At 41.1% G+C, this 21337-nt stretch overlaps 1 protein-coding gene and 1 long non-coding RNA gene across 4 annotated transcripts in view; both read right to left on the reverse strand.

The window, feature by feature from the left end:
- LOC130704748 (uncharacterized) overlaps positions 1-10581 on the reverse strand; it is a 33500-nt gene extending 22919 nt beyond the window's left edge. The window contains exons 1-2 of the long non-coding RNA XR_009005211.1: positions 10436-10581; positions 8068-8117 (exon numbers count right to left, since the gene is read on the reverse strand). This is a non-coding gene — a long non-coding RNA (uncharacterized LOC130704748). The remainder of the gene's footprint in view (positions 1-8067; positions 8118-10435) is intronic.
- A 2675-nt stretch (positions 10582-13256) lies between these two features.
- The window catches only part of MRAP2 (melanocortin 2 receptor accessory protein 2), a 46824-nt gene continuing 38743 nt past the window's right edge, over positions 13257-21337 (reverse strand). For all 3 annotated transcript variants that reach the window (XM_057527992.1, XM_057527993.1, XM_057527994.1), the window contains exon 4: positions 13257-14801. In XM_057527992.1, coding sequence (XP_057383975.1) covers positions 14408-14801 — 394 coding nt within the window. In that variant the 3' untranslated portion in view covers positions 13257-14407. The remainder of the gene's footprint in view (positions 14802-21337) is intronic.

Below are 21337 nucleotides of genomic sequence, written 5' to 3' on the forward strand. Positions count from 1 at the left end.
GTGGACACATTTAGGCCATCTTGAAAAGGAAGGCTTTTATGAAGATTCAAACTCCAGAAATTATCAGTCCTCTTCTGCCACTTCCATCTCCCTCACAATGTCGTAGGACACCTACATCCACAGGCCTTCCCTTCAGGACCCTGGTCAAGATACCTGGTTACTGCTGTCACCGCTGCTTTTGTGCAGAGAGATTTCTGATTGGATCTCTTGTGAGCCCACAGCGTTCCATAACTAGTATCTACCCATCAACCCTCAGAAATCCAGGCTTTAGTATTAGGGTCCCATTCTATATTAGAAAAATCCTAAATTTGTGACTAAATGCCAAGAAGATGGAAACATCTATTCCTCTTTCCCACTCATACTTCCTAAGGGCTCTAATTGGGTAGGTCTAACATCTGCAGGCATGTTATATAACAAATAAACTTACTTGGAATTGGACACTTTGTAGTTACATAACTATTCAATGGCCTCCTACTTTGAGGAGCCCCTTAGCAATGGTTGGAAGAGTGAAGTTTGAAAGTTTTCTAATCCCAGTTACGCGTAATTCTACTGTTTGAACCTGTTAATTATAGTCTTTTTCAGTTTCTATCGAAGAGTCTTTAATGAAAAGCACATGTATTCCTTCTCAGCACCTGTCTAGCTTGTTAAGGGATTAGTTCCTAGCCCGAGTTAACCTATTTCCTCCCCTCTAAACCAAAGTAAGTCCAGTTTTCTCTCCAGGTTTGTTGAAAGCTTCCATCACCACTACTTAAATAGTGCAAACGGGGGAAAATTTTTCCCACCAACACCTACTCTCTAGGATTGTTGTAAGAAATCAGTTTGAAGGGCAGTATTAATCTCAGAGGAAAGGGGGAGAGGCACCAAGTTCCACTAGGAGAATAAAATGGGTTGTTAGTAAATTCAGTAACAAAAGATGAGACTTTATGGAAAAGGGGACAAAAAAACGGGGCGGGTGCGATAATTGTACCAGGTGTGCATCCTTGGAGCACAAAAGTGAAGAGCCAGGAACACGGCAGGAGTCTGGTCCAGTGGAGCTAGTCTCAGTAAGCTTGCCCTGCTCTTGAACTCATCCTGGTTGCCTGCCAATGGTCCCCACCTTAGGGTATTGATATTACAATGAGAAAGTCCTGATGCAGAGAACAGATCATAGAATTGTACATGGTCTGTGTAACTCCTTGGAGAAGGGTCTAGAAGGTACCTGGGGGAAGGATTTGTGAGGCAGGCCAAAGTAAAGTCATTAGAGAAGGACTGTTGACAAAAGGGTTAAGTTGAGCCTGCTCATTGGAGAAGCCTGAGTGGAATGAAGCATCTTGGTTTTTTCTCCCACCAGCCCCAGGCAGTGTCAGTGATCAAAGATATTTGCATGCCCATGTCTTACCTGTTCTGCTCATTTTCAAGGCCACGTGCAAGGAACCCTAATGAGATCAGGCAGGTGCTCACTCCCCTGGCGTGGGGTCAGAGCCTTCATAGCAGCCTAGTCCCTCATACAGAGCAGGGGCTTAATAACTTTATCACCTTCTCTCGTCCTTTGACCTCCATCTACATACAACCCTCTGCTCCCTCCAATCCCCAGAGGTCACATCTACTCTCATACTCATGGTACCACCACCACTACCAGCAGGGTAACATTGGGTCTGATCCCTTCCTTTCATTTCTCCTGAGTGCCAGCCCGTTCCTAACTCCTGCCAGAATTACCCACTGTTCTCATAAAAGTCTTCGTGTTGGAAACCAGCTGCCCACTCCCCTGAGCTGCAGCATTCTCCAGTGAGTTCCAAACTCTAAGGCATTCCTGACCATTTTCGTCAATCTGGGATGCTGTAACAAATTACCATAGATCGGGTGGCTTAGACAACGAATTCTGGAAGCTGAGAAGTCTGAGATCAAGGTATCTGGGTGAGGGTTTGCTTCCTGGCTGTCTCCTCATTGTATTCTCACATGGCAGAGAGGAGAGAGAAGCAAGATCTCTTGCGACTTTATAAGGGCACTAATCCCGTTCGGGAGGGCTCTACTCTCACAACCGCATTTAAACCTAATTACCTCCCAGAGGCCCCGCCTTTTAATACCATCACCCTGGGGAAGAGGTTTCAACAGATGAATTTTGAGGGGACACAAACATTCAGTCCATACATTGAGTAAACTTTCCCGACATGGAGTCATCAAACCTGTAGCCAATTTCTTCAAAATAATGCTTATATCAATGTCCTTTTCCATTCCCATATCCACCACCGCTGAAGCCCTGTCACCATTTTACTCCTTATTTTTCTGGTAGAGGTTTAATTGATTCCTCTGCTCCAGTGTTCTCCTCACTCCAAAGAGTCTGCCAAACAGCACTGCCAGCTCTGCTTGAGCATTTCCCATTCCCACTTCACTCTGTTGTTTTTTAGGTGTAAATGTCCGAATCCTTACCCCGGCCTCCTCCATCAGACTTCTAATCTCGTACACAAATCCTCCCTATGTTACTACTATTTGTACTACTGTAACAAATTTCCACAAACTTAACGGCTTAAACCAGCACAGATTTATCACCTTACAGTTCTGGAGGTCAGAGGTCCAACACAGTTCTCACCGGGCTAAAAGCAGGGTGCGTTCCTTCTGGAGGCTCTAGGAGAGGACGTTTCCTTGCCGTTTCCAGTTTCCAGAGCCCACCCATATCCCTTGGCTTTTGCCCTCCACTTCATCTTAACCGCCAGCAAGCTTGCATCTCTCTGAACGTTCTTCTGCGGTTACATCCCCTTCTGACTCAAAAGCAGCTGGGAAGTGTTCTCTTTTAAGGACCCACGTGATTAGCTTGGGCCCACCTGGATAATCCAGGCTACTCTTCCCATGGCCTCCTCTCAGGATCCCCTTTTCCCATCACACTCAGGTATTATGTTGATGTGACGCTCACCTCGGGTAATGTTTCCTCTTGTGAGCAATGTAAGGGTCGAGACACTTAAGAATGGCTTTTTTGTTTTTCTCCCTTAGTCTTTCCACATTCGTTACACCTGGTGAGATTATATGACTTCTGTTTATTTGCAGCCGAGCACTGATCTTTTTTAAAGGATCACATGTTTAAAAGGCTAATAGACAATTTATTAGAAGGTATAAATCCTCTTAGATTTTTGTCCTAAAATATCTGTAGTCCCTTTTGCCATGTACAGGAACATTTTCACAGCTGGCCACCTTGTGGAGGAGGGAGGGGCATTATTTTGCCCACCACACTCCCCTCATTCACATCAATGTGCTGATCTTCTAACCGAGCCATCTATACTCCCACCTCTGCTCACTACCTCCTCCTTTCCACTGGCCATCTCACCCCCACCACTTCCTTTGTTCACATCCATATCAGGATTTCATGATCAAATCTTCTCTAAATGGAACTTGTATCCTGCATCTAATGTCTTATCACTGTTCTCATTATATACGCACACAATCACACACATACATCCCCTACCCATCTCTTTATTTTCCTAGAATCTCCTAGAGGAATCAGTTCCATAATGACGATGATGATATTGACAATGATTGCAGGGGCCTCTCAAGGACTCTGATAAACAGGGAATTATTTTAAGGCTGCCACAGAAACAGGTTTAACTGCTATAGTGTTTAATGGAATCAACTAATAGTTCAGCACTTAAAAAAATTTTTATATCACTGTATTTAAGATTTTAATGTGAATTTTCTTTAACCACTAACCAAGATTTTACTTTAGGACAAAACTCTAAGAGGATTTCTGTCTTCCAACTAATTGTCTGCTAGCCTTTTAAACGTGGGATCCTTTAAAAAAGATTAGTGCTGGGCTGCATATAAACAGGAGTCATATGATCTCACCAGATGTAACGAATGTGGAAAGACTAAGGAAGAAAACAAAAAGCCATTCTTAAGTGTCTTGAACCTTACATTGCTCACAGGAGAAAACATTACCCAAGGTGAGTGTCACATCAACATAAGGCCTGAGCGTGATGGGAAAGCTGATTTCCGCAATCATACAGCCATGCAGCTAATTTGTTAGGTGCTAATAAAACAATTTCCTCATTGTACTTGTTCCTAATAAATATGGAACAGTTTAGGCTCTACAAAAAGCAGGCTAAACATTTTCCCCTGCTGCCGGATCTCCGGGATGAATGTCCCCATAAGAAGGACATGATTATACTTCATACAGAAGCTCTTCCTGAGAAATAATAAGCTTTTAGAGGGCATAACTGCATTTCCCCCAGTGGAGGGCTAGAGTAGGGTTGGAGGGAACCATTAGAAATACAGGAGGTCTGAGTTGAGGTACTGCTGCCCTGGCAGCCAGAGATACCATTGATATCTTTAAGGATAGACATTTTCCCAAAAGTTCAATGAGTGAGGGAGTATGTGAACAATAAGTAGATTGTTGAGACACAGCTGCATGTAGTTAGCACCACAAGTCAATTATACTATGTTTTGATATTTGAAAAATAAATATCCCATTTTTCTTTGAAAGTGCAGTAGTAGTAATAGAAATGATAAAGAAAGAGCCATCTTGGAGATAAACAATAGAATAAGCAATTCTAAATCTGTTGGTTACCTTGACAATATGCAGGAAATGAGCTAGATGTCTTCTGCAGACATCTGTTAATGCAGGGCTCACACCTGCAACGTATAAAACTAGTTTTTTCAGCAGACAAAGGGAACAAAGTCAAGATTCCTGATCTTGAAAGGTTTGCTATATGGCAGGAAAGATCAGAAAAGTACATCTAGCCAAATACGAATAAATGCAATAAAAGTATTATGAAGTGTGAATGGAGCACAGAAGAGAAATTCCTTTCACCTGGGATCTGGAGAGCCTTTTTTGGAAAAGAGATGGCCAAAGAAATGGGTGGAATTTTGGTAGAACAGGATGTAAGGAAGTGAATTTAAAAACTGATTCTGAAATTCATATAAAAATGCAAAGGATCCCAAGTACCCAGAACAACTTTGAATAAGAAAAATGAAGTTGGAGGACTTACACTATCTGATTTTAAGACATTTTGAAGCTACGGTAATCAAGAAGTATGGTATTGGTGTAAAATTGGCAAATAAAATAATGGAACAGAATAGAATGTCCAGAACTAAACCAACACAAGTGATTTTCAATAACGGTGCAAAGACAAATCAGTGGAGAAAGGATCTTTTCAACAAATAGTGCTTGAAGAATTAGATATCCATATGCAAAAAAAAAAAAAGAACTTTGCTCCATACCTCACAGCATACACAAAAACTAACTCAACATGGATTATAGATCTAAATAGAAAATCTAAAACTGTAAAACTTCTAGGGAAAGAAAAGCATTGGATTAAACCTTTATGACTTGGGTTTGGCAAATATTTCTTTGCTATAATACCAAAAGTATGATCCATTTAAAAGAGAAATTGATATACTGAACTTTATCAAAATGAAGACGGTCTTCAAAACTCTTCAAAAACATTGTTAAGCAAATGAAAAGACAAGTCATAGATAGAAACTATTTGCAAATCGTATATCTGATAAAGAATTTATATCCAGAATAAAGGACTCTCAAAACTCAATAATAAAGCAAACTCCCCAATATGACAATGAGCCAGATTTGAAAACACACCTCACAAAGATATCCAGATGGATAATAAGCATATGAAAAGATGCTGAATGCCATTAGTCATTAGTGAAATGCAATCGAAAACCACAATGAGATACTACTACACACATACTAGAATGAATAAAATTAAAAAGACTGACCTTACATAGCGTTGGCAAGGAAGTAGAGCAATAACATTTCATATACACTGTGAGGAATTTACAGTAATACACTCATTTTAGAAAACTGTTAAGCAGTTTCTTTAAAAAGGTAAACACCTATCTACCATACGACCCAGACATTCCTCTTCTAGATGCTTTAGAAAACAAAAGCATACGTCTGTGGTGGCCCCCAAGCTGTAAGCTTATTCAGCTTTCTGCTTTCCGGAGAACTGCTTGTCTCTTTCTTGGTATGAACTCCTGACGCTGCGGTATTGAGCGTAAAAAAGGAAAATGGCTTGCGGCCAGTTTTGTTCCAGGTGCCTGCTCTGGATCTAAGAGCCCCTGGTTGTTCCCCAGAAGAAGGACGTGCTGCCCTGAGGGGGAAGTCTGTATCTCCAAAGAATGGCCCATAAGGCATGCTGACGCATAGATAGTGGCGACAGAATTATGTGGAAATACAAGGTTTACTGATTTATTGTCTGATATTCGTTCCGTACTAAACCTATATATACATTCATGCTCTTTGAATAAACTTGCCTTGCAACCATCAGTTGTCTTGGCCCTTCTGATCCCATACTGGTGCTTTTCAGTTCCTTACCCCTCACCGCCAGGAACTTCTAGCTTTCTGCAGCCGGTCTGCGGCATACGTCCATACAAATAATTGTAACCAAATATTCATTGCAGTTTTATTTATAGTAGCCAAGATAAATAACCCAAATATCCATCACCAAGTAAATGGATGAACAAATTAGGGTTTATCTAAACACTACTCACAATGAACTACTCAGCAATAACTCAGCGCTACTCAGCAAAAAAATAATAATAATAAACTATTAATACACACAACAACATGGATGAATCTCAAAATAATTATGCTGAATGAAAGAAGTCAGACAAAATAGAATAGATACTGCATGAATCCATTCATACAAGTATCTTGAAAAATGCAAACCAATATACAGTGATAGAAAGCAGATCAATGGTTTCCAGGGGAAGAGATGGGGAGGGAGGGATTACAAAAGGGCAGGAGAAAACTTTTGTGGGTGATGGGTGTGTTCATTGTCTTGATTGTGGTGATGGTTTCTTGGAGAAACACTTAGGTCAAATGTATTAAATTGTATACTTTAAAAGTGTTAAAAATTATTTTGCCAAGTATACCCCAAAGCTATTTTAAGAAAAAGCAATTCAGTCCTGACCCACCTCAATGCCTGACTGGAGTGAGATGATAGCCCCTCATTGTGTCTGCCTAACAGGAAGGGGCAGGGGAATTTCTCTCATGGAAGATAACATACGTAGCATCAATGGATTTTTCACTCACAATGTCTGCCAAGTAATAAAAAGTTTCTAGACATGAAAAGTGTCAAGACTACATGATTGATAATATGAGAATAAGAAACATTAGACAATAGATGCAAACCCACAGATGACGTAAAGAGTTAAAAATAAAGACTATAAAACAATTACCTTTAATATATTAAAGAAAATAGAGGAAATTATGGGAAAATAGATGACAGTATAAAGATGTTCACCAGAGAAATACACTGGCATCTATTTTTAAGAAAAATCAAACTGATACTCTAGAACTGAAGATTTCAGTTCTGGAAAACATGGTGAATTGAGCTGATTTGGATCTCTTTTAAGTAAAACTTTTAGTAATGCTGGATAAAATACAACAACAACAAAAATAATATAGAGCTAACTATGAAGGCGAGAGAAGTTCCCAGGTGACATATAAAGAGGACACTTAAAGCCAGAATGGTTAAGTTTGTAAGCCGATGCCACAACACTCTGGAGGGAAGGGGTTTTAATCTGCAGTGAATAGGGCTATAATGTCTATTTAGAAAAAAAAGGGTTCATACCAGATGTAGAGACTTCCTTTATAGAAACCTCCCTCATAAAAGTTATTGGATGAGCTGCCCCTTCATTGAAAGGGAGACTGAATAAACTCCACACACACACACACACACACACACACACACACACACACACACACACACGAAATGGATGAAGAAACTGGTGCTTCCAGGGTCTCTAGGAAAAAAAGTCTCCCGTAAAAAATCTAAACTCCAAGCCCATGTTTCATGTGGATATGGAATCCAAATGTATACTCTATTTATGATTCAGGAATTCCCAAGCAAAAAACATAACAATTCCAGATTGATCAAATTACTTACTTATCCTAAGGGATAAGCAATACAAAATTGTTCTCTAGGGAAACTTTTATAAAGCCGAATGTATGGGACAATCATAGGAAAAAATAATGCTTGCTGGAGAGCTCACACTACAGTACACGTGCATACAGGCACATACACACACACACAAGACAAAAAATAGAAGTAAATAATTCGCCATGAGGAAGAAGTAGCTTACCCCAAAAACCAGGATGATTAGTATTCCGGAGCCTAAAATTCTGAAACAATCTAAAAGAGAGCATAAAATAAATGAGTCATTAAAAAAATAAAATAAATCACAGAAAACATGAAAAATCAGGACATCATGAAAAAAAAATCAATTTTTTAAAAGAAACCACTTATGTAAATAAAATATATATAAAATTCAATGGTTATTGCAGAATATTGAGTAGAGTTCCCCGTACTACACAGTAGGTCCTTGTGGCTTATCTATTATATATCTAGTAGTGTGCATATGATAATCCCAAACTCCTAATTTATCCCTCTCCCCACCTTTCCCCTTTGGTAACCATAAGTTTGTTTTCTAAGTCTGTGAGTCTGTTTTGTAAATAAGTTCTTTTTTATCATTTTTTTTAGATTCAACATATAAGCAATATCATATGATATTTGTCATTCTCTGTCTGACTTACTTCACTTAGTACGATAATCTCTAGGTCCATCTATGTTGCTGCAGAAGGCATTATTTCATTCTTTTTTATGGCAGAGTAGCATTCCATTGTATATATGTACCACCTCTTCTTTACCCATTCCTCTGTTGATGGACATTTAGGTTGCTTCCATGTCTTGGCTACTGTAAATAGTGCTGCAGTGAACATTGGGGTGCATGTATATTTTCGAATTATGTTTTTTTCTGGATATATGTCCAGGAGTTGGATTGCTGGATCATATGGTAATTCTAGTTTTAGTTTTTTAAGGAACCTCCATACTGTTCTCCATAGTGGCTGCACCAATTTACATTCCCACCAACAGTGTAGGAGAGTTCCTTTTTCTCCACATCCTCTCCAGCATTTATTGTTTGTAGACTTTTTGATGATGGCCATTCTGACTGGTGTGAGCTGATACCTCATTGTAGCTTTGATTTGCATTTCCCTAATAATTAGTGTTGTTGAGAATCTTTTCATGTGCTTTTTGGCCATCTGTATATCTTCTTTGGAGAAATGTCTATTTAGGTCTTCTGCCAATTTTTTGATTGGGTCATTTGTTCTTTTGATATTGAGCTGCATGAGCTGTTTGTATATTCTGTAATAACCTATATGGGGAAAGAATCTGAAAAAGAATGGATATATGTATGTGCATAACTGAATCACTTTGCTGTATTCCTGAAACTAACACAACACTGTAAATCAACTCTACTCCAACATAAAATAAAAATTAAATTAAAAAATAAGTAAAATACACTAATAATAAAACAATTCAAAGGGTGGGTTAAACAACATTTTAACTTGCAATATCTAGTAAGTTCATTACAATTCAAGGGCAATCTCTAAAATAATTGTTTAAAAAGAGAATAAAAATAAAGGAGCCAAAATGAAGCCTTCAGAATAGGCCAGTCACTATTCTAAAAGTTCTTTATATATTTTATCACTTAAGGCTCACAAGCTTTGAGGTGGATAGTATCCCTTTTTATATATGAAGGAAGTGAGTCTCAAAGAGATTAGGTATCCTGGTGAAGACTGCACAGTTAGCAAGTGATGGAACCAAGCCCAGACAGGCTATCTCCAGACCCCGTGCTCTTAACCACAACTGCAAGGTATAAAGCAGGAAAGGAGAAAAGCAAAGTAAATAGAAATCACAAAATAAAATGCTAGAAATAAAACATCATTGGTAATCACAATATATTTAGATGAAATAAACTCACAAATTAAAATTTAGATTCATAAATTTCATTTGTTAATCTGAAACAAAGCAAAATTAAAACTTAAAACAGATTGAAAGTTTAAAAGAATAACAGAGAGAGGTCAAAAGTTAGAGACAGAAAAAAAAGATATACCAGAGAAATATTAACCAACAGAAAGGGAATCATTCAAGCCTTCCCCACATTCACTATTTACTTGACACCCAGCTTGATCGGCCATTTACTGGTTCTGTGCCCGAGCAAAATACTGAATTTCCCAGAGCCTTAGTTCTCTGACCTGTAAATATAAGAAACAGTCTCTCCCTCCATCAAGCCAATCTTTATTGACTACTGACTGTGTCCCAGGCACTGGTCAAGCCGCTTGGGACCTATCAGTGAACAAAATAAAGATCCCTGTCCTTGCAGAATTTATATTCTAGTAGGAGGAGCAGAAAATAAACAACAGACATAATAGTCATGTGAACTGTATAGTATGATAGGTGATAAGCGCTGTAGAGAAAGAGCAATAGAATATGGACCGGGAGATGGGGGTGCTGGGGCAGAGATAAGGGAAATGCAGTCCCCAATTTACAATGAGATGGCCAGAGTTGGCCTCATTAAGAACATCGAGAAGGGGGTATTTGCTGCTAGGGCTTCTGTAACAAAGAACCACAAACTGAGTGCCTTAAACAACAGAAATTTATTGTCTCACAGTTCTGGAGGCTGCAAGTCTGCAATCAAGGTGTCAGCAGTGTTGGTTCCTTCTGAGGACTGGAATCGACGCTGGGAGGGAGAATCTGTTCCAGGTCTCTCTCCTTGGCTTGTAGATGGACATCTTCTCTCTACATCTTCCCATCATCTCCCTTCTATGCATGTCTCTGTGCCCACATTTCCCCTTTTCATAAGGATACAAGTCATATTGGATTAGGGCCCACCCTAATGACCTCATCTTAACCAGTTACATCTGCAACAATCCTATTTCCCAATAAGATCACATTCTGAAGTATTGGGGGTTGGGACTTCAGCATATGAATTTGGGGGGGTGGAGGAGACACAATATGACTCACAACAAAAGGCATTTGAGGAAAGACTTGAAATAAGTGAGGGAGGAGCCATGTGAATATCTAGGGCAAGAGTGTTCCAGACAGAGAGACTGGCCAGGGCAACAGCCCTATGGGTACATGTCTGCTGTCTTCACGGGACAGCAGGGAGGCCAGTGTGTCTGGAGCAGAGTGAGCCGGGTGCTGGGGGGAACAGGAGATGAGATCAGCCGAGGAGGTGGGGGGGAGGAAAGCTTTGAGGTCATTGCAAGGACTCCAGCTTCTTCACTGAGTGAAATGAGAAGCCATCGCAGGATTTTGAGCAGAGAAGTATCCTGACTTAACTCCTATTTAAAAGGACCCTTTAAGCTTCTGTGTTGAGAGTTCTCACTGTAAGTTTACAAAAAATTAACGTAACACAGAGGTGGCTTAGTGCCTAATAAATGCCACCTGTTATTGTTTATAAGGGTGCTGGTGGTGTCCTACCCAGATTTTACTATCCAGTGTGTTATTCCCAGCTGCTGGGGATGCTGGCCCACTAGTGCCTCCTTCTCTAGACAATTGCCCTTTGGTCAAAGTAGAAGCTGCCTTACCCTGACTGGCTTGGTTTACCAAAAGTCATGCTCCTGCCTCAAGAAAGAATGACTCTGTGATGCAATTTATGCCTCTTGTCTGATGGAATGAGCACATGTGACATATTGCGGAGACTCACAATATTCTTGAGAATGTTATACCAGCAGAAACACTGCCAACTTGGGGACAGAGAGAGAACAAGAGGAAAGAAGGCTGGCAGACTCCCCCAAATTTTACATTCAGGGAACAGGTTGATAAACTACTCAGTTACAAATACATTCTACCCTTCAAGAAAAAGGAAGGTTTCAAGGGTAGAGCTGCAGGCCCAGAGGGCAGCCATGGGCCACAGAAGATTATTTACGGGCCTTGCAACCTAATGGAATTTGCCCAGTTGAATTCTGAAATTGCTTGGAACTGGTGACTCCTTTCTCCTTTCCAGTTTCTCTCTTTTTGAACAGGAATGTCTAGAACTGGTATCCTATGCTTGTCCCAGCATTGCATTTTAGGAACAGATAACTTGTTTCTAGTTTTCTGATCCACAGATGGAGAATTTTTCCCCAGGATGGATCATACAAAGGGTCTCACCCATACCTGACTTAGATGAATAAGATGATGTCATTTGGGACTTTTGAGCTGACACTATTTAGACTATATATTGGACTTTGATTTGATGGTGTAATATTTGAGACTTTGAAGAATGTTGGGATACGATGGATGTATTTGGCATGTGGGATGGACATGAATCTTAGGGGCCAAAGAGAAGAATGTGGTAGGATAATTCACGCCCCCCCCCAAAACATGTCCTTTCCTAATCCCTAAAACCTGTGCATATGTTACCTTGCATGGCAAAAGGGACTTTGCAGATGTGATTAAGGATCTTGAGATGGGAGATTACTGTAGGTAATCCAATGTTATCACAAAGGTCCTTATAGGAGAGAAGCAGGATGGTCAGAGACAGAGATGTAAAGTGGAAGCAGAGGTGACAGTGATACAGGGCCTTGAGCCAAGGAGTGTGAGCAGCCTCTAGAAGCTGAAAAAGGCAAGAAAATGGATCTTTCCCTAGAGCCTCCGCATGGAACACATCCCTGATGACACCTTGATTTTAGCCCACTGACACTGATCTTGACTTCCGCACTCTAGAACTGTAAGAGAATAAATGTAGGTTGCTTTAAGCCACTGAGTTTGTGGTCCTTTGTTACAACAGCAACAGGAAATGATTCAGGAACCAATGAACATGATGCATGTGCTGCCTGCTATGTGGTCATGAAGTTCTTTGTCTCTGACCCAGGAGTCTTATATCTTCTGCCAGCTTCCACAGAACTGTGTCCTGCTAACTTGCTAGCTTTCAAAAGGGGTCAAATCTTAGACCTTTCACAGTTCTTGACATTTAATTAACAAAAATGATAGTATCATCATGGGTATTTTTCTATCTTTTGAATATCCTTCAGTCTTCTAATAAATCTATTTCTAAATAAGATACCACTTAACTAGTTTTGAATCTTAATAATAAATAACCCATGGTTTATATTTTGTTACTTAAGTTATTAATAATAATATTCGCATTAGTAAAAGTTATTAAAATCAACATTTTAATGAATGAAAATAGCAAGTTTCTTTTTGCAAGACTGTGTGTTAACTACAAGAAATGTTCCATGCTTTGACCTACTGTTCAGTGTTAGGCTCTTAAAGAATAATATTTTCCTCAAAAGACATTATGGGAAAGGGGTTTCTTTCAGTGGAATAATTCCTAAATGAAATCTGGTGCATGACTCAGACCACTGGGATCCTAGAGACGATAGAAACTGAGACACTATAAACATGGAATCATTTTTAAATGAAATGAAAAATTGGATGTGTGAAAACAAAGAAGCTGAGAAAATTCTGGTGCAATAAATGGATTTATTTTTCAGCTTAAGCAAGACAGGTGGTAAACAAATCCATAATGAAAATGCCACCCAGAGTTTAGCAGCTGGCCATGCATGCAACGTGACTGCAAAACCAAGTCGTTTCCAAAACAGTGTGCAGGTTTGATTCCTTCATGAAATTAACTCTGGGTTGCCCCAGGCCACCTTGAATATCTGTTGATGGGGTATTTATAACCCATTCACCATCCCAGCTCAAAGCCCACACACTAGCCGCATGACCATCACTTCCACATCCGCCAGGTAAACAGACAGCCTGGCAAATAGCACTCTTCTTGTTCACTAGCCAATGGCACAGTAGCGCGACCAGACACAGTTACACCAACACAGAGACACAGGAGGCACCTCCCCTCACCCAGCTGACAACCTTCCATACATTTCTGGGGACAGGATTGTCCTACAATGTACCATGAATTGGTACTCATCCCAGGAGAGGAGGGGCAGGGCTGTCTCCAGGTTTGAGCATGGGTGGCTGGAGGGTCTCAGAACTGCTGTTTCAGCACAAGCAATAGATATGCTAGCCACAGTGACCATGAGAAACGAGTCTCCTGACGTCCCGGTAGATGCTCAGGCCCCTGACAAAAGCTGGGCTCAGTTAAGGGTTGAGTGGGTGTTACAGACCTGGGGGATGCTACAACAAGAGCTAAGAGGCAGCGCCCTGGTTTATACTGCTTTGGGTATATCCAGCCTCATCCGAATGCAAAATCATAAATTCACAAAATATTAGAGCTGGAATGGATCATCTACCGCGGACTCCTCACCTTACAGTTAAAGAGGCGGCAGGCAGCCCAGAGAGGCCAAGCAACTTGCTAAAGGTAGAGCGTGGTAGTGGCAGGTAGGAATGCTATATGCCAAACCCCATTCAAGAACGCTGACACTGAATACGTGGCCAAGTTTTTCAATGACAAGGAGGATGAGACAGTGTAAATACTCGGTTCCCCAAAAAGCCCCAAATGTGTTTAAAGGCATAAACACTCAGCTTAATCAGCATTCTTCTGAGGGGGCTCTCTTCTTTCTCTGTCTTTCTGTCTCTCTGTCTCTCTCTCTGTATCTCATACACAAACACACACAATCTTGGTGAATGAAGATTTCTTGCTATACAAAGACAGACCCAACATCTTCAGGAAGACACTTTGCAAAACATGCCTCTCAATCCAAGTCTTTGTGTGAAGTCTGGGCAACTGGCTTATTTTCTAGAACAATAGGTGGTTCTGAAATCAGGAGATCATCTTCCCCAAAGGAGGAGTTCTGGTCCGTGTGGACGAAGTTGGGGATGTCAAATTTCATGAGCCTGTTCAGCTCTTCCTCTGGCTGTCCACTGCGTCTGATGGCTTCCTGGAGTTGAACTTCACTGTCGAGGGCTGTGGTCTGGAGACCACCTTTGGCCCTGTCCAAGTGGTCCACTTCATTGATGTAGCAGTGAAAGAGGGACCTGGATTCCTCATTGCCCTGTCGAGAAAAGACCTTATCTGGTTCCAGTGGCCTTCCAAAGTCTGACACAAAGCTGTTCATTCTGAATCTCTTCTCCGAAGACTCTGCATTGCTGTAAAAAAAAGCAAAATAAAAGACTGCTTACACTCCAGCTTAGTTATCTGCAGAAGCATGGTTTTCAGCATCTATGGAGTGCAAGTCCCTGTACACAGCATGCAGACAAACATCCGAACTGAGAGACGTCACTTCTGAACATGTACAAATAAACCCAAGGCAAAAGTCACAAGGTGAGGGCCCTTGGACCATCCTGAAAAGAGACCTTTCGCTGAGGGATCCTTGACATTCTGCATCACACACCAGTGTTTCTCAGTGGGACCCTTGGATCATCTGCCTCAGAATTACTTGAAGTGCTTCTTAAAATGCAGAATTCTGGGTTATAGTCTCTCAGGATCTCCGGAGGTAGGGACGGGTAGTCTGTAGTTTCATAGAATCCCCAAGGATCTCTACTCGTGGTCAGGTTTAGAATCACTGGCCGACATCAGGCCGGCCTGAACAACAATACTATCTCACAAGGGTGAGTTTCATGTTTGTCAAAGCACTGTCATATCCATTTATCTCACCCCATTCTCAAAACTGACCCGTGCTGTCACTTAGGCCAAGAATTATTATACGCATTTCACAAAGGCATAAGCTAAGGTAAGGAGGGGTCAGATTTCCTGCTTGATTGACACAATCAGTGATAAGAGTGCGAAAAAACTCCAGTTCCTGATTCCTTGTTTCATTCAGTGTGGAACAAATTAGCAATTCAATGGTAATAAATCGGTGAATGGATGAATAAAATAACTCTCAATGAGTCCCACGAGTGCCTGACAGAAAGAGCAGGGGCAAACTGAATAACTTGATAGCCCACCTACTTTAATCACCATCCTTTCCAGAGTTATAGAAAGGCGACTCCCACACAGGTAGTGACTCTGTAAGGTGAAGAATCATGTCTGAACACTTGCAAATCCAGGATAGAACCTGACAACAATTAGGCTCCGGAGTGTGTAATCTCAGTGATTTCAGTTCTTAAATCTCTTCTTTCCCATCCCATCACTCAAGATACAGCACTTATGACCAAGTTCTCATGGGGCAGGGGACATGGAATCAAGTTATGGGTCTGAAAAGTCTGATCTTAAAAACTAACCTCCAAATTATCAAGAATCACCTGGATTTCAGGGCTCAGCAATTCTAGAAGCTTTGCAATCCAGGCAGCGGAGGGACTTTTATATCAGATTTATCTCCTGCTGTGATGACCTGGGTGACATCAGATGAGGAATTCCTCTCAGAAGCCTGAGTTTTTCCTTGTAGTGATAAGCCTGATTAACCAGTCTTGTTGCCCACTCCGCAAGGTGATGTGAAGATCAATGATTGACACAGGAGTACAACATTCACTAGGTCATGTATTCAGAATTCAGAGAAAAATCGTCTGAGAGAGACTGATGGAATTCTATTTTAATGCAAATTTAATAGGAATAGGTCTTATCTTTCAGTAAGTGATTTTCTTCCCCTTGTTGTCATTTCACTTAAGTTTAAAAGATGTTTGAGAACAACGATGAGTGTGCCAGCAACCTGTGACCTAAGAAGCTAAAATGTCACCTAGGAAAAGAGGGGGTTAACATGTTTGGAAAAAGCATGGTTAGGACTGCTGGGGTCACACCATCCCCCAATTCCAGGCTAAGGAGCTCTGAGTTCTAGCTTTCCAGCTTGCCCGGAGCATCAGCTGAATGTGAAGGCCGACCCAGAAACCCAGCTGTGTACAGCAGCTCTTCTATAACCCAGGCTACATGTTCTCAGGATTAAATTGAGTCCATTGACCACCATCCACGCCGCTTGCTGAAGAACGAAGGTACAGAAGACCAAGCGTGTTCTGCCCCTCCCCAGGGCAGAGCCCAGGGGATAGACACTAAGATGCCTTCCCTGTTTCATCCCCGCTCTTCTCTCTCCCCATGATCTCTGGGTGTGGTAACAGTGCAATCTGTCTGATTCTCCCTCCTTGAGAACAAGGGAAAAACCCATCTTTGTTCTCTTAGAGTCTGGTAAACATTAAATACTCAACAGACCATCCTGTTCTTCCTCTTTTGTTTCCCTGACTGATAAACTAAAAAACCTGTATGTGAAAAATTGTGATCATGGACACAGCTTGCTTCTATTGAGTTACTATTCATCTCATTGTTCGGCAATATTTACATACTGAAATCCATAGATCTTAAATGTAAAATTCAATGTGTTTTATTGATATATACACCCATGTAACCACCCTCCCAATCAAGATATAGAATATTTCCTTTCTTCTGGAAAGTTTCCTTCTATTCAATTTCCAGCCCCTTCAGGTAACACTGCTCTGATTTCTATTTCCATTGATTAGCTTTGCCTGTTCTTGAACTTCCAGTCAATTTCCACCTCCCAGAGGCAATCTGTTTTGATTTTTATCACCGCAGATTAGTTTAGCCTGTTCTTGAAATTCATACAAATGGAAGCATGCAATATATAGTCTTTTGTGCCTGTATTCTTTTGCCCAGCATTATGCTTTTGATGTTCATCCATGATGTCGCATGCAGCAATAGTTTGTCCTTTTTCTTGCTCAGTAATATTCTGTTGTACAAATATACTACAATTTGTTTATGCATTCTACTGTTAAAGGGCATTTGGGTTGTTTCCAGTTTGGGGCTGTTATGAACATTCTTGAAAAGTCTCTTTGTAGATACACGTTTTTACTGTTCTTGAGCAAATACTAAGAGTAGAATTACTGGGTCGTATAGTAGATGTTTCTTAACTTTATAAGAAACTGCAGAGTTTTCCAGAGTGGTTATATCATCTTACACTCTCTCCACAACGCATGAGAATTACAGCTGTTCCACATCCTTGTCAGCCCTGGGTGCTCTCCGTCTTTGTAATGTCGGTCATTCTCGTGGGAGTGACATGACACTCAGTGTGATTTTAATGAGCATTTCTCTGATGTCTAATAATACTGAGCATCTTTTCATGCCCTTATTGGCTATTGGTTCATCTTCTTTTGTGAAGAGCCTGTGTGTGAGACTTCTGCCCGTTTTAAAATTGAGGTTATCTTTTGTTATTGATCTGTAGAGGTTTTGTCATACATTCTGAATACAAGTCTTTTGGTAGATGTATGTGTTGCAAACATTTTCTCTTGACCTATGACTTGCATTTTCATTTTCTTAAAGATGTCTTTTGATAAGCAGAAGCTTTACATTTCAGTTAACTTCAAATTATTAACTCTTACCTTCTATGTTAGTGTTTTTTATATCCTCTCTAAGAAATAATTGTTGACCCCCAAATCACAAACCCTTTGCTTTCTTCTAGAACCAATACAATAGCCATGAACCACAGATGGCTATTTATTTAAATTTAAATTAAGTAAAATTTAAAATTTGGTTTCTCAGTCATATTACCCACATTTCAAGTGCTCAATGGCCACATGTGGCCAGTGGCCACCTAATTAGGCAGCACAGAGAACATTTCTGTCATCATAGAAAGTTCGATTGGACAGAGCTGTTCTAGGAGCTTCTACTTTGGGTTTATGATCTATGTTGAGATAGGGGTCAAGGTTCATTTTTTCCCATATGTTTATCTTGTTGTTCCAGCACTGTTGTTTAAAAAAAAAAAACAAAAAACAAGAAGAATTTTCTTTTCAATTGATCTTATACAAAAATCATTGTATTTCTACACACAGGTAATGAAGGATAAGAAAATGAAAAAAAAAAATTCCATTCACAACAGCACTCCTCCCCACCCAGTGGTTACCCAGACACTGAACCCGCCAGCACCTCAACCTTGGACTTCTCAGCCTCCAGAACTGTGAGAAATAAATTTCTGTTACTTACAAGCCATCTAGTAAATATCTATGGTATTTATAGGAGCCTGAACATACAAAGACAATTAGAAAATTCAGAATCACCAAGAATTTTAGTGCCTTTCATTATTTTTGTCACATTCCTACCTATTCTATATTTTGTCATCATGAAACTGAGATCTAGCTAGCGTGTTTGCAAGAAGTTCTCCTGTGTCATCCTAACTTTTGAAAAATGACCACTGTTTATTTTGATAGAACCGTAAAATCACTTGTTTTACTTATTTAAGAATCTCTATTCCTCATTTTCAGCTTGTTATAAGAAATGCAATTTGGACCTAACCTATTGATCGCGACATCCCCAAACTCCACCAGCCAGAGTAAAAAGACTGTTCAGACTGTTCTGATTCTTGGTCTTTTCTTCTTCTCACTCTGGGTTGTGTCATGTATTGTCTGAACCTGTGGGATTTTCTGTACCGGAACAGAGATCCTCCATCGTGAGCACCCATCCAGTCCTCTGGCATTTGCAGTGCATGTCATTTGCTTCTATGACACTCCCCTGCTCACAAAGCTTTCATTGATTCCCCAAACTCTTCTGCCTGATCTTTCAGACCATCCTCTCCCATATCACGTGGCCTTTCCAGTGTCCGCTCCCCCCAGCCCCCTCGCCAGCCCTACCGTCTGGCCACATGGGACCTGACTGTCCCCCTCTGAGCCTTTGCTTGTGCTGTTCCTCCTACCCCTTCTCTGTCAAAATCAAATACGTCCTTTTCTGTCCAACTCAAATGTCCCTGCCTCCATGGAGACTCTCTGATCTCCCAACAGGAAGGAATCTGCCCCCCTCTGTGCTCCTTTCGATTTTACTGACCTCGCCTTACAGGATGCAGCCCTTCCTGTCTCATGTCAGAGCTATTTGGTATGATCTTTTCTCTCCCATATACTGCTGTGCTGTATGCTATTCATCTTTGCATCTCTCAAAGGGCCTTGCCATCATTCGACCCTCAATCAACGCACCGGACGGCTGTATCTGCAGGTGGTCCAGAGCCCTGATTCCTGTGAAAGGCACAGCCACCGCCAGTGTTTAGGGATGTGCTCCTTCCTCTGTGACCCTACGAGAAGTCAGGTCAGGAGGGCAGACTTCTCCCACCTTCGCTGGCAGAGGGAAAACACCCGTAAGATTCTGGGTTATTCCCTTAGGAATTTTCCAGATTTATGATGAGCTTTTACAAATGGAGTTCCTGCTGCTGTACTGAGTCTTAGCATGCCTGACTATCCTCAGGTTCGCCCCAGTCATGAAAAGTGGTGGGCAGTCCAGCCTGTGGGAACCTAGTGTTTCCAGCAGTCACTTTCAGTGGACTTTTAGAGATGCATAAGCCAAACAAAGACCTGCTAAACTCTGTGATGAACCACCAGTGAGAAAATAATAATAACCACTTCACAGGAGCCATAGACTGTGCTGAGAGCCTTATCTCATGTAACAAGCCCTAACAGAGGCACCAACCAAACCCTTGTGTGTGTGTGAAAGTGCCTTTTGGTTGCTTTCATTGGTAGTTCCAACTTGCCAGGGAGATTTCAGTCTCTCTGAGGCAAGAAAGATTCTACTACCTTAGGATGACCCTCAGTACACCCATAGCTGTGCACTCAGGAAACACCTTGTAACTGATGGGGAATTAAAAAGTGACTCCTGAACAAAGGTGTATAACTTGAATCAGATACATAAAGCAGTTGGATTTTTTACCTGTTGATATATGGAGACCTTTCAGAATGGCGGATCTTCCTTGGGAACCACTCTGCACTACATCTGCACTTAGCTGGTTTCTGTGATCTTGGTCATTATCAAAGACCTTGAGCACAGACATTCTCTCGCTATTAGCTTTTAGGTGCGTTGTACCCCTCCTTTGGTGAGGGTCATATTCAGGTAAATTGCAACTCAAGGTAAAATGTAAGTTCCATTTTTACAAGGTCATGAGCAATCCTGTCCTCACCCCTAAAAGAAGACCATCCCCACCTGGACAAAGTGCACTTAGCAAAGGCTACAAAAGGAGGGTATTTGAGGTGTATGATGTCTGGGGTTTGATCGCTTTTTTAAACAAAAAGTCCAAAATATTCAACATAAAAATGTGGTCCAAGCGTTTCCCGTACTCTTTCTCTCTGGCAGATTTATGATAATGGGGTTATAATACTTTAACAAGACAGTAAAGAGAGTAAATGGCTCCTTAGCGGAAAAAGCACAGGAAAAATGGTTCTTTTATCTTCATTGTCTTTAAAGGATCCAGGTAAGAGGGTTTTTTTTTCCCCACACACAACAGCAGATATTCCATGAGAAAAATAATCCCCATTAAAGCGGCTTCTTGGACCTAGAAGCTTTTACGAAAGGCGATGTCAGCTTTATAAGAGTCTTTCTCCCTCTTTGGTCTGCTTTACTAATGCTCACTCATATCTGGTTCTTCTCTCCTCCTGGGCACACAGATTACCCTGCCCAGCCTGGCGGTCAGGTGGGTGCGGCTAGTTCTGGCCAATGATCTGTGAGAGGAAGGGGTGTGTGCCACTTCCTGGCAGAAGAACAGAAGGGCAGGTGTGAGATCTCTTCATGCCCCCTTCCCTGTCCCAGGAACCCGGGAGGCTGAGCCTTGGAGGTGCTGCAGCTACAGTGGAGAAGCTTCTGTCCACCCCTTGCCGACCATCAGAAGACGTGTAGCTTGAACACAATGTAAACCCATGTTGTGTTTTACTGAGATTTGGGGAGCTGTTTGTTATTGTCTCATAGTCTGATTATGACACAGCCTCTCCAATGAGTA

This window comes from Balaenoptera acutorostrata, chromosome 14, assembly GCF_949987535.1.
Source record: "Balaenoptera acutorostrata chromosome 14, mBalAcu1.1, whole genome shotgun sequence".
Taxonomy (NCBI): Eukaryota; Metazoa; Chordata; class Mammalia; order Artiodactyla; family Balaenopteridae; genus Balaenoptera; species Balaenoptera acutorostrata.